At 38.0% G+C, this 15,419-nt stretch overlaps 1 protein-coding gene across 9 annotated transcripts in view; it reads right to left on the bottom strand.

The window, feature by feature from the left end:
- Positions 1-15,419, bottom strand: part of ANKS1B (ankyrin repeat and sterile alpha motif domain containing 1B) — a 409,696-nt gene that overhangs the window by 9,594 nt on the left and 384,683 nt on the right. For all 9 annotated transcript variants that reach the window (XM_090140258.1, XM_090140254.1, XM_090140265.1 and 6 more), the window contains 2 exons: positions 6,094-6,180; positions 1,395-1,532 (listed from right to left, as the gene is read on the bottom strand). In XM_090140258.1, the coding sequence (XP_089996384.1) occupies positions 1,395-1,532; positions 6,094-6,180 (225 nt within the window). The remainder of the gene's footprint in view (positions 1-1,394; positions 1,533-6,093; positions 6,181-15,419) is intronic.

The following is a 15,419-nucleotide window of genomic DNA, read 5'->3' on the forward strand; positions in this document are numbered from 1 at the left end:
ATACATGTTCATAATTTTTTGAGACACCAGTAGGCTTTGCATCATTATTTGAGAAGCATAAGTGTGGGAAGAATTCAGTCCACCAAATTAGAAGAACTGTAAGAACTTCCTTTGAAATGAGTCTTGAGACTTACTTCAAAGTAAATGCAATCTGTTTGCAACAAAAAGGAAAAGGTGCTGATAATATAATTTTTCCCTTACCTTCATCATTTGTTAAGCTAAAATTCCCACTGCAATGACAGAGAAATGAAGACAACAGAGGGACCATCTAGACTATTACTATAGTCTGATGATGGTTACAGGGGTGCCCTTTTCCACATGAACATAAAAAGCACAGTGCTCTGTACAGCTCTGTTATCACAGATGTTTCAAATCTGTGAGATCCAGTATGGCAGCCAAATATTGCAAGGACCTCTTGAGATATGTAGTTAGCTGTCTGTGTGGTCTCTTCTTCTTCAGAGCTATAAATGTTTCAGTTCTCTGTTTAGAGTAAGAACAAAAATTTTCATACGTTCTCTATACATTCACAGAGAATTTTCAGTTCTCCAGTAAAACACCAATAGGCTTAAGAAATACTTAGAAAAAAAAATGTTTGAGTTATCAGGACTGATCCAGCTAAAACGTGAAACACAAAGGCCCATGGAGCAGCTAAGAAACCCAAAGAAACTGCCCGCTGATCTGTCCAAAAAAACAATCCATATCAATTTCATGAATGTGGGATGAGCCCAAAGGCCTCCACAGGAAGACTCCAACACTCTCACTTCTTGTTGGTTGGTTTGGGACAGACTCATGAGTGTAGCAGCCAAACAGCTGGACGTCACCAAACTAGTCTTTCCTCAACTTTGCAGGCACCAGAACACAGTCCAAAAGACAAACTTAATTTGAGGTAGCTCTTGAGCCTACCTCTCAGCAGGACTGAACACTGTATATAATGCACGTTGGTCCAGTTCTGATTTATCTGCTATGTGCTGTGATTTCAGAGTAGGTGGCCAGAAGTGCTTTTTATGAACTTCTTGGAAGACTACAGCTTAGACTAGATGTCACTTGTCAAGACTCACTTGTAAACGTGTTTCAAAAATTCATACACATGATACTATATTAAAATATTTTTTTCTTGAATAATTTTTAAGTTCCTCTTGTGCTACTCACTAAAGTTTCAGTTTAGCAGCTGTGATGACACAAGTGAATTGTTTCAGATGGGAAATGAGATAATATCAAGTAGAATATTTGTTTTTCTCCAAAACTGTTCCTTCACTATCTTGTATTCAATTAGTGGATTCATTTGGTAAATTAACATGTCTCCTATTAATCACCATATGCCTTCTTTAAAAACAGAATAAAAGAACTGTAGCTATTACAAAGCACTACTTAAATAAATATCTCTATTAACTGACCACATCAAATGCAGTAAATACATGGCAGTAGTGGTGATTGGTCTTCAAGTCTTTAGTGATGTACGCAAATGTAGAAAGGTCTTCAGGGTCTTGTGCAGCACAGGAAATGTTACGGATTTCATGTTCAGCAATAATATTCTGTTGAAAAAAAATATTTTCAATCAATTTCGGAATTCCATGTTAAAGAGCTGCAAAAGGCATGTTTATAGATACACACTTATGTTCATCTTTTGTGTTCAGGTATTTCAGTTTCTTAATAAAAGGGATTTAAAATATCACATGTGAGTTTCTTACACAATTCATTGCAATTTTGACCCTCTCCTGCAATATCTAAAATTGCCAATAAGACAGTAGGAGACAATTGCACTCTGGAGTATTCCCTGTGATTCTATTTGGGTTTTGTACAGTTTATGCAGTATCCTGTGATACATCTTTCCTGGCATACAGCTGTAAATACAATTTCAAAGCACTACACAGGCATCCTGTGTATGTGTATGCTGCTGTTTTCTGCCTAAAGGTCACTATATCCCACTGCTTCAGGCTGCTGATGGACTGGAGCTGGTGAAACCCAACAGGCCCAATATCCAGTTTTTTGCACATGGTGTTTGACAAAATTCAGCTATACTCTTTCAAAAAAAACAAACCAAAACATCCATCATCATTTATAATTAATTTAAATCCTGAGCTCTTAAAAGGGTTCTTCTTAGTAAAAAAGTAACTACAAACAGGTCTGGCAACATTTCTCCACTTGGTCACAACAGCATTCTGTAAGAGATAAAGAGATATTAAACTGTTCATGCACTGAGCAACACTACCTGCAACAGCCAATGTAACAGCTATAGCATACTATTGAGATAGACGTGGAGTACATTTCTCTGATGAAATAAATAAACAAAAAAAAAGCTGTTCATGACTTTGAAGAAAATTATGAATTGTCATTACATAAGTTACTGATATGTAACTACTGTGCTCAGGCCAAAGGGACCATGAAACTAGAGAAGATACTACACAATGGCTTATGATTAGGCCTTGCATCAGCAATGCACACATTTCAAATGACTTATTTAACAGAAGAATGACTCATTGAACAGAAATCTCCTCGGAGGTTACTTTGTATGATCTTCTGAATTGTGTCCCTCCTGACTGTAGCAATGGCTTTTCCATAAAAAAATAAAAACAACAAAGAAAAAGAACAAGCCTGCTGCAGTATGACATCTCCACTGCACTAAGAACACATGACATCCGTAGTGCCACAGTCCCTCACAGCTCTACGCTTTGCTGTTGCCTTAGTGGCATCTGTTCAAGTTAAAACAACCTCTGAGCATCTCTGTTTTTCCCTCATCGCTGTCTTTTCCTTCCCACCTCCTCTCCTCCCCCTCTTTTTTTTTTTTTTTTTTTGAAGAATGGGAAACATATGCAACTAAGTCACTTAGGATTCTTTGCCGTATCCTCTTTCATTTGCTAAGTATCAGCTCTCCCCCTTGTATGTAGGTGTCAAGTTTTCTAAAAGACATATTAATATATGTAATTAAAGAAATAACAACTTGGGGAAAAAAAAATCTTAATAAAAAGTATCCCAAATTCCAAATTATAGAAGAAAACACGATAAGGAGACTGTTACTGAAGACATGATATAATCCTCTTAATCTTACACTGTTGCAACATACTGGATTATTTCTGCTTAATGCATTATTCATAAAAGTTACAGAAACAGTACTTATGTTTCAATATATGCCAATTTATAATGACACGTATAATCTCTGCTTAATGACTATTGGCTTTTTATGTTATTTTAAGCATTTTATTTCCTTTGTTCTCAAATTGGTAACTTTTACCCTCAGGAAAGATTTTGGGGAGAATGACAATTCTAACAAAACCAGGCATTTAGATATCCACAGATAGAGCTGTAATATACTCTCATCCATGCTGTAGTTTAAAAAGCAAACAGAATTAAACCTTGGAAGGTTTTTAAATCATTTTTATGCCAAATCATGAACCACTAACTAACCACCTGAAGTTATATGCTGTGTGAAAAGAGATCTGCTATGCTGCAACTTTTCCTAGGTCACTTGAGATTGGCATAGGGCTTTGTGTTTTAGAGCTTATTTTAGCGTTTAATTTTAAACCAAGTGAAGTTTGGAAACATACTCATTTTAACTTTGTTTTGAATAAAATAAAGTGTGTCTGAAATAAATCTCACGGACAGAAATTAGTAGTGAAATAGGTTTTCCTCTAACTTCTACAGGATTATCCTCTCTGACCTCCTTTCAAAATTAGACGTTTTCAATGCATGCATTTGCTGTTTCCTAGGGTCAGAACTCCAGCAGACCAGTAGTCTTAGTCACTAGAAATTATAAGGTTATGAATCAGTTTGCTGTGCTTGGTATGCTCTTCTCTTTACTGAGAATGTAAAATTGTTGTTCTAAAAATTATCTCTCAGTTTGTCAAAAGCAATCTCCAGAGCTTCAGAAAAAGCAGGGAAGGTGAAAGTCAGTTCTGCTTCTGCCAAGACAATACCATTGAGATACCAAGCTTTGATTAGCAGCCTTCTCTTTACTTGCCTACTTTGTGTTAGACAATTCCTCTCCTTGCAGAAATTATCCAGCAGTTAGGGTTAGCTGTGATCCATGAGAAATTTCTCAAAGCCTGCTTTGTCTATGCAGCAATTTCTTTCTGGCTTCACTTGCAAGGAAATGGTGTCATGACGAAGTGGTGTCATGCCAAACTTCAAGGTGCCACTGAAATAGCTTTAGTGGAATGAGGTCAGAGCTTCTTTGTTACCTGAAGCTTTGCCTGCTTTAACTCAGGATACAAATTCTTAGCTTGGTGGCATAAAGTAAAAGGATGAGCAGCAATGAAAGCTGAGTTTTCAAGCACATAAATGCCGGCTATTTTTGTCATTTAAAAGTATGCATTTATTGCAAAGTGGTGCCCAGCTCTGCCAACTATAATCTTGCACAGAAGCCGTACAAGTCGGAATAAAGTCTCACCTTGGTGCTAATCTGTTTTGGGTCTCGAAGGAATTGAGTACAGCACACTGTGGACAAAGCTGATAACAATACTCCTGGGAGGGCTGCAGGCTATTACCTGGTTTTTACAGAAGGGAAAGGCAGTGCAGATTTTGAATGGAAGAGAAAGCATTCTACCACTTTGAGAAAACACACAGGACTGTGGTGTTATTTATCTCGATCAACTACAACTGTTACACTACTAAGCATAAGTTCCAGTGGGATTGGTCTAGAGACACCTAACACTATTTGCCCAAATTCTTTCAAGTTTCCTTCTTACGTAAGAATAGATGCACTGTGCAAAGAGGTACTGGAGGCTCCTTTTGTTCCTCTTGATCTACTTTTTTTTAAACCTAAAGACGTTGAAGTTACGTCCCTTACACTATAGAGGAGATTTTAGAGCTGAAAACGGCTTTATCCAAGTTGGAACTAATAGCATTACAATGTCCTGATTTATGTCCGGCACATCAGAGAACATAAAGGAAATGAAGGCTGCAGAAGCTCCATTCTGACTTAATGGAAGAAAAAAGAGCTGACAGGAATCCCTGGCCTCTCTGCTCTGGCAAACACTTTAGACTTGACATAATATGTATTTCAGCTTTGTTTTTATTTTGTGCCATCTTCTAGCCCTGGCAGTGCTACTATAGCAGAAGATCACAAATCTGCTTTCATTCCTTCACTTAAAACCTTCCACTTTAAAAACTGCCTGTTTCATCAAGTTTGAAGGATACTGGGTTAGATGTATGGTGTGGTCTGAATGCACAGCAACACAAAGCAGTTACACATGTTATTAACTTGATGGGGTAGCCGAGTTGTCTGAGTTTTCATATTGCTTGGTGCATTTTAGTCACATAACAGAAAAAAAAAAATTATATTCACATGCAAGCATCAGTGTGGTCTGCACTTTCTTACTGTCTTAGACGAGAGAAGAGAAATCCATGCATTGTTTTACTCCTATTTACAAGGATTTTACATTTTACTTTGGTTAAGCAATAACACATTGTTCTATCCATCACTGAGTTCTCCAGTCGCTCAATTTCTATCTTATAAATAAATTTAAAAAAAAAGAAAAAAAAGCTGGATCTACTTTGAAATGTAAGACTCAAAGCACAGAGGCCTTGCCACACCACACAGGAAGATGAACACAATATGGAATAACAACTGTTATGAAGCTGCAGCAGTTCAGGGAGTCAGATGGGAAAATAGCTGTTGGAGAGGCAGTGACATTTGGAAAGCACTTCCAAGGCTCATGTTTCTTATAATGGCTGGCCCTGGATAAAACCTTTGGTTATTGATACATCTTCATATTTTTATTTTTTACCAAAAACTATATTGAAGAAAAAATATACATATTTTCTGCATGTTTAAGGAACTGCACTGGGAAGAATATGGTAAAGAATTTTGCGGAGGCCCTTTGCCAAATGTCTGTTGTCATGAGTTTGCTTCTTAGTATCAGAAGGCTGGACACAATGTTCTCCAACTGAGCCATTAAAGGTGCTTCACTCAACCTCCAGACAGAGCTTTTGGAGAGTGACAATAAGATTACATCAATCGCGGAGAGACGAGAAAAAAGAAAGGAAGCATACAGTGCAAATCTGTCCCCTCTATGGCCCGGTGCTCTAACAGAGCCAACCTCATAAGTATTCCTGTCTGAGAGGAAGAAAAAGCTGATATTCAGTGATTGCACATACCTTATTTGTTGCATCAATAAATTTGACTCCTTTGTATGAGACAGACAGGACAATGGTTGGCACTTTCTTCATTTGTTCCGTAGACTTCTGGAACAAAAATGAAGATGCTGTTGGAGTTGTAATGCACTGAAAAAAAACAGCATTCTTTCTCTTCTTCTTCCAACAAAATGCTTCAGTTAAACAAAAGGTACTTACTCAAATATTTGTCTTTTTCTTGAGCTGACTGATCTTTGGGCTTTTGAAATAGCTGCCTTGTAGTTATAAAACTAAAAAGAGCCCTGCAGTTTGTAGCATGGATGATAAAACCTCTCCTTTTTCCCAGCTTGATGCGAAGAGAATGAAATTTGCCATACTTAAAGTGACCAGTCATGTAATCAGGGATTTCCTAAAATACACACGTTTAAAACATCCATCTGATGTGCCCCATTCACCCCCGCCTCTCTTCTCCTCCTCCTGTCCTTCCCAGCTGGAAAAACTAACACTGCATTTTGTGGAACTACTTCTTTGCTGCAATTAGTTGTTACTTACGAATATTCCACTCTCTCTCTCGTTTTCTTGCAGCTATATTTGTGACATGAGATATGCCTGCAGCCCTCCAGGCCTTCCAGTCAACCTGTCAGCCCGACGTTGAATTTTGTAAAGCCTAACCATCCGCACTTCCTCCAATGTGGTTGTTACTGCAGTTAGCTTTACACATGAATTAACACAGAGGCTTATTCTGCATTCCCTCAGTGGCCAGGTTCTCTTACCTACAGTTCATGTTCTTTGTATAAAGCTAATAAAGCTATTTTTCTTCTATGCATGCCTTCAACATGAGGCACACAGCTAAGATATTTCCTGGCAAACAGATTGGGCACATATTTGGAATAGATTTAAATTCTCTGCAGAAAACCTGTGGATCAGTTTATGGATTAAGTTTTCTAAAGAAAGAAAAGGAAAAACAAACATCACGTAGTTTAGAGATGGTCTGAATTCTTCTAAGGTAGAAACAATTATAGAGAGGACTATTCTATACAAAGCTACTATAGATAAAAATTGTAGACAAAGTTCAGCAAATGCTCACTTATGGTAATATCTACAAATGATCATAGAAAGCAAGCAGACATTTTCTTGAGAGAAAAGCCTAAATTCAGATAATTAAATATGAAGAAATATGAAGAAATATCAGCACACAGAATGAGGGTGCAACCACGTGGAAAGGTCTAGAATTGCCATCCTAAAAGTTTTCAAGAGAAGCTGAACATGAGTAGCAGCAGCGGTTTCATATTTTTCAAGAGAAATTTAACAGCAAAGATTTAAACTTGAAAACACAGACTGCATCTGAAAAAAAAAAACAAAAAACTGTCTGAAAAATAAGTGATGGCAACACCAAAGGGAAAACAAATGAAGCTTAAAAGAAAAAAAAAAAAAAACAACAAAACTGCAAGTAAGTTTCTTTTCTGATCTCATTCCTGCCCAAATCAACTGCGACTCCGTTTTTGCCAACATAACGTTCAAAGCTACACAGCCAACCAAGTTCTACAATTAGTGTCGCATGCAGCGAAGGCAAGAATTTCTAATATAAATCTCAAAAAGAGCTCTTCCCATACATGTAATGGAGAGGACTATCGTACTGTTCAGTATCAGGCAACAAGAGACTCATCTGTCAATTTATCCTGGAGAAGGCTTCTTTCACCCAGAAGCCTGGATGCTTCCTGAAAATGTATTTGTTTTTTTTTTCGATGATAAAACATGCTGAAAAATCTAACAAAATCTGAAGAAAGACACTAATCTGAATCGCGTTTTTCTGAGTGCAAAACAAAGCAGTCTCTGCCAAAATCAGAGCAAGCACGTACCTGCGCGTCTCTATAATAGATCTCAAGTGACTCTTTTCATAACATACAATTTCAATGCACACAAAGCCTGACAGTGACTGTACAGAAACTGCAGTACATACACCCATCAGAATAACAAGCAATATACCCCATATATATTATATCCAGGCAAAACATTCACAAATATGACAACTTCACTCTCATCATCTGGCAACCCAGCAATCAACCAACTTTTGTCCTTTCTTTCTATCCCGACAGCTACATTCAAGAGCTCTTTGTCTTTCATTTTGATTATTGTAATTACCTCCTTCTTCGCTGCCTTAGCAGCAAAATTCCTCCCCTCCTCCCATACATTACACAGATATGGCTACTTAAGCTTAAGCTTTCTGGTCTAACTTACACTGTCTGCCATTTGGCATAAAGGTTAAGTTTCCTGTTGGCAACATTGCAACAGCCATCTGAGAGTCCTTTTTCATCTAGACCAGTGGTTTGTACTTTAATCATCTTCCTTATGTGCCTCACATTCAGTGGGATCTGTCTAGAGCAGACCTGATCTTTCATATTTAAGGAAGTCTGTGAACACCAGAAGATGGCATCTGAGCGAAGTAGCTCATTAATATACTATTAATCTGCATATGCCAAATTAGGAAATGAATCAGAGACCGATGGACATTTGCAATTCATTAAACCAAATAGTCTCAGCTGGTAAGGAGCAGTGGATATCCCTTATCAACTTGCAAACCAAAATAACTGCAGGATTCATTCCTGCAGAGGTGCTCTGGAAGACAGAAGTCCAGCACAGAAACATGATTTTGTGAAACAACTCTACACGTGGATATGCCTGTCGCAACAGAGAGTTGGGCAGTGGGATAATATCCACTCTACTCTATTCCCCCTACTCCTCTCCCAGTGACAGATGAACTGTAGTCCACCATAAAATTACTATTTCTGAGTAGCTTCCAGTCTTCAATAATTTCGAGTTGCCATGGTGAACTCATATTATTTGTTGGTTGTTCATTTCTTCTTCGGTGGAGGGGGTTGCTGCCAGGATGTGCAATGTGAGTTTTCAGAGATACAATACAAATAGTACTTGCTCAGGCACTGTAACTGCTTTGGCTCTAGATTCTAGGATGTTGACAGTCATCCCAGACCTTTTATGGTCAGACATTTTGCACCTCTGTGCAGGCCAAGTGGGCATCTCTGCTGGTGCCTGTGACTAGAATCTGAGAAGGTGGGACACAGGCAGCAGTACTTCCTTTTCTTACGCTTTTCAGGTTCTAACCACCACTGTTGAGGACATGATGAGATGACAAAATATTTTTGTCCATCTGGTGCCTCTATGGGAAGCATATGGACCTGGGCCAAAGGTATAGGACCTACAGTTGAAGACTGGCACAGGATGTCGTGTATATTGGCATATGGTCTAATGCTCTCGGGCATGTTTATATCATGGTAGCAGGACTGGATTTTATCTCAAGTAGAAATAATTATAGTGACAGGACCCTGTCTTTGGGCAAGTGCTCACTAGCCTGTAACTGGTCAGAGTTATAATGAACTCTCTGGTTTGTGACTGTACCTTTGGCTCTTTATTTTAATAAACAACTTTAGGATAATCATCTGGATGAAAAGTGAGCGTATTCTAGGCTCACTGCCACTGCCTGTCTCTGCCATTGCCAGATGATCTGTTGGTCGTAAGGACAGATGTGCATGTCCTGTCTCCTCAAGCGCACTGCAGTGAGGAGTCTTAATGCAGCACGTCTGCATGCCACAGAGTGAGATTTGGTCCCACTTCTGAGATACCTCCTATGGGACAGGTAGATGCTGATGTAGAAGTACTCCATACAAAGCACAAGAACCATAAAGCAGGCCTGACTGCAGACACGGGAAGATGAAGAAAAACACTGCCATCCTAAATCTAATGTGACATTTGTTCAGCTTCCTTAGACTCCCCAAAAGACACGGTCTCTTTTTCTTCAGAATAAAGACAGTCAGTCAGTAATAGAAATCTCTCCTTTATTTTGACGCATGGCTGTTGTGTGCAGCTTCCTCAGCTAATAGACTTTTCTAAGGAATAAGAATACCCCTTTCCATCCAAAGAAAAAGAAGAGAGAGTAGTCCCAGTATGGGAATAAATAAGGTATCTATGGATAAAAGCATGCTATGTTGCTGGAAGTTGATGGGAGCACCAGCCACACTGCTGGCTGACTTTCTAAATGAGCTGCTGCTCTTCTCTAGCTGACTTCTATAACAAAAATTGCTTACTGCAAATGTACTTATGGCTAGTCCATCAGAAATAGCCACTGGAGCCAGCAGCGGGTTCACACAATTCAGTAAGTGCCCTCCACCACCCAGCATTCCAAATGGAGACCTCCTTCAGTGGAAGGAAGAGGAAGGCACCTCCTCTAACTGCCTGGTTAGCACTGTGATTGTTTATAGAGTAAGGGCTGGAATTTAAGATCCTCTGAGTCTGTATCTGAACCCATTGCTGCCATTACACAGTATGGTGCCAAACCTCTGCCTAGCCTTAGACAGTTTCTTCTTTAACAAGGAACTTCCTAGACTGCATCCAGTTCCTTCTTTAAGAACGCTCATAAAGGGATACAGGAGCAGGGGACAGAGGAAGAGATAGCAAGCTCAGCTCTGAAGATGTTTTATGGAAAAGAAAAGAATAGCCTGGGGTTCTTGTTGTTGTTTCCAAACCTGTTTATGAATTCTCCTTAGTTTCACTGGAAAAAAAATCAAAGTCAATACTCACAAGTGGACTCCAAATAGATTTCTATAGTACTACAAATCGTTCTGAGTGAAGCATTTCCTCTCATCTTTTGATTTTGAGCTAAAGGCTGTGCAGAACTCCCAGATGTTTATTTAGAATACAAGCTAAAGTCCAGATAATTGAATTTGAAATCCACCCAGCCATTGTACGCATCAAATCAAATTAGCCAATGATGACTTAAGAGGAGTGGGCTTTTTTTCTGTGAATAAAGGAATACAAACTAGCTGTTTCCTTTTAAAAAGGAACAATATGCACATGTGAAACATATAATGCCAAATGGCCTTTAATCCTTTCAAGATGAGATTGTACTGCAATACCTTGTGCCATGCAAACTGAGAGCATTAATCTATCACTTCTGAGTATTCCTGCAGTGTACAAAACACAGCATCTCTGTGCACATACACAGACACAAAGGAGCTGAAGAAGAAATTAAGATGCACACATAGAATGGTGTCCAAATTAAGGTGCTTGCACATCCACTTGATACACTACAGCATACTGTGTCATCCACCTCATCTATTTATTTCCTGCCAGAAGGTACCAGGGTTCACTGGTGCTTCTACTTTGCCACCTTGACCATTTTCATGTACTTACACATGCACAAAAGTACATTTACTGTTAGATTACTCAACTTTCGCACGCTGACCAAAATTAAACCATGTTCATCTATAGCTTTTATTACATATTATGATTATACATGATCTTGCAAACACACAGAGGAAAGACAGAATTCTACTGTGCTGAATCACTAACAACTTAATAGGTAAATTTTGTTTACAAGTTTATGAGCCTGTAAAGCCTTAAGATTTCTCTTGGCTTTTTACTTTTGCAAATGAATCTGCTAGTTCTGTCCTATATTGCTTTTTAATAGCTATCTGAAGACGACAGCTGGCAATGTTACTGTTCAATTATGCACTGGAATCCACTTCATTCAACACTTACCCATACTGGTAGCAGCTATTAATTCCAAATGGCATCAAACTGCACATTTCAAAACATGTATTGGTACCACCTACTATCATACCTGAAAATCTGTTACTTATGTAAGGCTTATGAAGCCTTGTTAAACATTTGTTTTTGAATGAATCATGTTGACGATACCATGTATGAGATGAAACAAAAAGGCAAAAATTCACTTTTGATTGAGTAGTTTTAAAGCTCATTTTGAAAATGCATTCTGCCTTGTAACAAATATTTACTAACTTCTCACAGTCCAAAAGGCTTAAAAATGCATCACTGACATAATGTAATACCTCTTGAAATATGATAGCATCTGTAATCTCCATGGTACAAGACTGTTTACTTCTCTACAATTAGTGGATGCCTCCAAGCTACACCATTAATGTGAATATTGCACAGGGGATGCACCTGCAACTCATCTGCTTGAGAATGAGATCTCCTTGCTTTTGCAGTATCTGTACATATTCATCTGCTGCTGACAGGGCAGTGTTACCCTCCTGCACCTTGGATTCTTGTCAGAGATCAAGGACATACAGTCCTCTGAACAACATGGGATGGAGTGATGGGGATATGCAGAAGGACTGAATGGCCTGAAGACTTCCCACCACTTCTTTTTTTTCCCTTTTGAGAGGTATGCGTGCAGCTGTTTCACTGCAGGCCCTGCCAAGCTAGAGATAGAGAGCTACATGCTCTAAGAGCACAGCAATCAGAGAATTCACTAGATCTCAAATCCAATATTTGCTCCTGATGTGGTATTTGCCTCCCTAGTTTCACTGGAAGCCTATGAAGGGCAGTAGTTCTCTTCTATTTCTAGAGGAGAAGTGGGAATTGAGAAACAGAAAGGGATTAGCAGAAATAAGCAGACTGTCATCTGCATCCAACTTTTTTATGTTGGAAGGAGTAAGGAAAGAACGCTCCAGACCCTATCCCACTTTTCTGCTAGCAGAGAAAGAGAGCAACTCTGCTTCATCTTCCTTTCCAGAGATATGGGAAACAGATTTTGTGACAGTTCCAACTTTGACTTTTTGGTCCTAAGTCAGCAAGATATATAAACACAGGCTTTTTGAATAGAATTACATCACTAGTTCCCCAGAGCTTTGACTTGAAATTGAAACCTCTTTTCTAATAAAAAAAAAATCTAAGAAAAATATGTTATGTTCAGGAAGGTGTCAAGATCCAAGAACAGTTTCTCAGTTCCCAGCTGCTGCAGTAAATATCTGATTGGTTCAGACTGCAATCCGTGTACCCAACATGAGTGATTTAACATCACCTTAAGGAAAGAGTCTACCTTGCCATCACAATTGTGCCAGTAAGCAGAAAACCATGCCCTTTTTACAGAGTCAACAAATTCACAATTCAGATGTATAAATGCCTGATGGAGACTACTGCAGAAAACAAGTCTCTTCCCAGCTGCCATTAAACTTTATTCATTTTCTTTATTTTGATGTAAACACATTTTATTCTCTCTTCCTGTTCCTATGGTGATTTGAAGTGAAGGTGGTAATCGGACTGCAAACACAGCTTGTAATATTTTCCGTTCCATGTTGAGAAAGATGAAAGCCCCTAATTTCTTGAAGACATCTCTGAAATAAAATTAATACGTCTGTCCTGGTCAGGACAGTGAGATTTAATCTCCAAGTAGCAAAGGTCAATTTACAGCAGGTGAGAAAGGGAGATAAGGAGACAGCACTGTCAATTGCAAAGGGAGTCTGTGAAAGAAAATAGCTGGAAACAAATAGGAAACCATAAAATATAAATCTATCCTTAGAGCACAAATAAGTGATTGGAACAGTAAAGTATAATCCCTCTGATAGGCACAGCTCTTGCCAAATATCCGTAATTTTGTATGGCTGCAAGGGTCTGCCACTTGGGTGGGAACTAAAAGCACATGTAACCCTATTCTCTTCTTGAACTCCATCTTATACATCCGCATGTTTTTTCACCAACAAATCCATCGTGGGCCCTGCTAGAGCACAGTGATGGGAAGCACAACTGATGGGTGGATGGCCAAGACAAGTTTTATATACTATGCTTAAAAATCATTATGTAGCAGACTCCAGAAAGATTAAAAATTTCTTGGGAAGGACCCCAGCGAGATACAAGGTTCAGGTAATGTATTCCTCCACCAGCTTATTTCAGATTTCAGATTTCAGCATAAAGTTCAGCATGCCTTAGTTTTATAATAAGTGGAAAAATAAATACAAAAATTGAAAATGTCTATCACATTAATATGGCCTTGAATATAACCTGACTGATGAATAAGGTTATACATAAGAGACTGGACAAATGGACAGAATTAGGTACTTGAGATACAGTAAGATAATGCATCTAGCTTTTCAGTTCTTTTTATTACGTGAAAGGTCCCATTCAGTACATTTAAAGTAAAATGTAACTGTGAAAGAAGACACATTTTCAATGACATCTCAGTGGTACTTAACAATAATGAACATTGCATTAAAGTTCAGAATGGCTTAGGACAGCCTGCACTCCCAATTCAGAGACACCAACATACAGAATATATCCCCAGGGAGATAGTTTTGGAAAGAACGAATGTTTTTATCATTGGTATACTTTTCCTAAGATAACAATCTGTTCTCATTAAGTCAGTGTTTTTTGCTTCTGACTTGAATCATGGAACACGACAAAAAGGACTACCTAGAAAGGTTAGATGAAATCCTGATTTAGAATTGTTTCATTCAAATCTCATTGCAATAAAAAAAAAATAAAAATCACTCAAACTGGCAAATATTCTCTCAGCATAATGGTTTCAAAATAGAATATAAAAAATTATACACAGATAATATAGTGATGATGTATATGAAAGTGCCCTGTATGGCTCTATAGACTGTTCATTTAACTCCATCATTTTTATGGGGAAAAAAAACCCAACACCTTTAAATTAAACTAGTTTTCAAACAGTTTTTCAGGTACATAATTTAAATTTGCCAAGCTCATAGCATATTAAAAAAAAAAATCTTAAAAATGCTATAAATTATTAAGAGTGACTTTTTTGATGTTTAGCTTCCTAGTTCAGTCACATAACTTATTGAACATGTCATATGCTACGGTGTCAATTCTGCCCTAAGATCTGCATCCTAAAAAACTGAAGTGCTATGTTATACAGTTTGAAAACAGAGTTGGAAGATGGTATACTTGCAGACTCAGTTAACCTCTCAGAACAAGTGTATGTGACTATAGATCTCACTGTGTCAAGTTATTATTTTAATAAGATAAGTTTAATACCAGGTAAATAATGATTAGCATGTAATTAGCCAAGAAACAACAGATCTTCAGGCAATCTAGTAAATATGAATTACTATTAGCCTTTAGTTTATATGGCTTGTACAGTAGTCTGAGCACTGTAGATATGTAACCAATAGAAAATGGCTGTCTGATTGCATAAATTTTACATGTCTTCTAGCTTTATAATTAATCCAACTGCTATATCTACTGCTCAGAGGCATCTTGCTTCAAAGACTTATGATCCATAAAATAAAGGATTTCACTCATTCAACTACATAATTTTACATCATCAGAAGACCACCAAACAATTAATTATGCCAGACCACGATATGCTCTATCTCTATAACTATGAGCATTTTTACTCCAAATACAATTGGGAATGGAGTTGGTCTGGTGCTGTTTTCAGTTCCTGGCAGCAGTATGTTGAAGACGAACTGAGCCTCATAGTAATTTCCTAGAAACCAAAATCAGGCCAAAGAGCAACAGTATAACATATTCTTACAAGACTGAAGGAAGCCAAACTACTGTTCCACTAA

The sequence above is a fragment of the Phasianus colchicus genome, chromosome 1 (assembly GCF_987193195.1).
Source record: "Phasianus colchicus chromosome 1, bPhaCol1.hap1.1, whole genome shotgun sequence".
NCBI lineage: Eukaryota > Metazoa > Chordata > Aves > Galliformes > Phasianidae > Phasianus > Phasianus colchicus.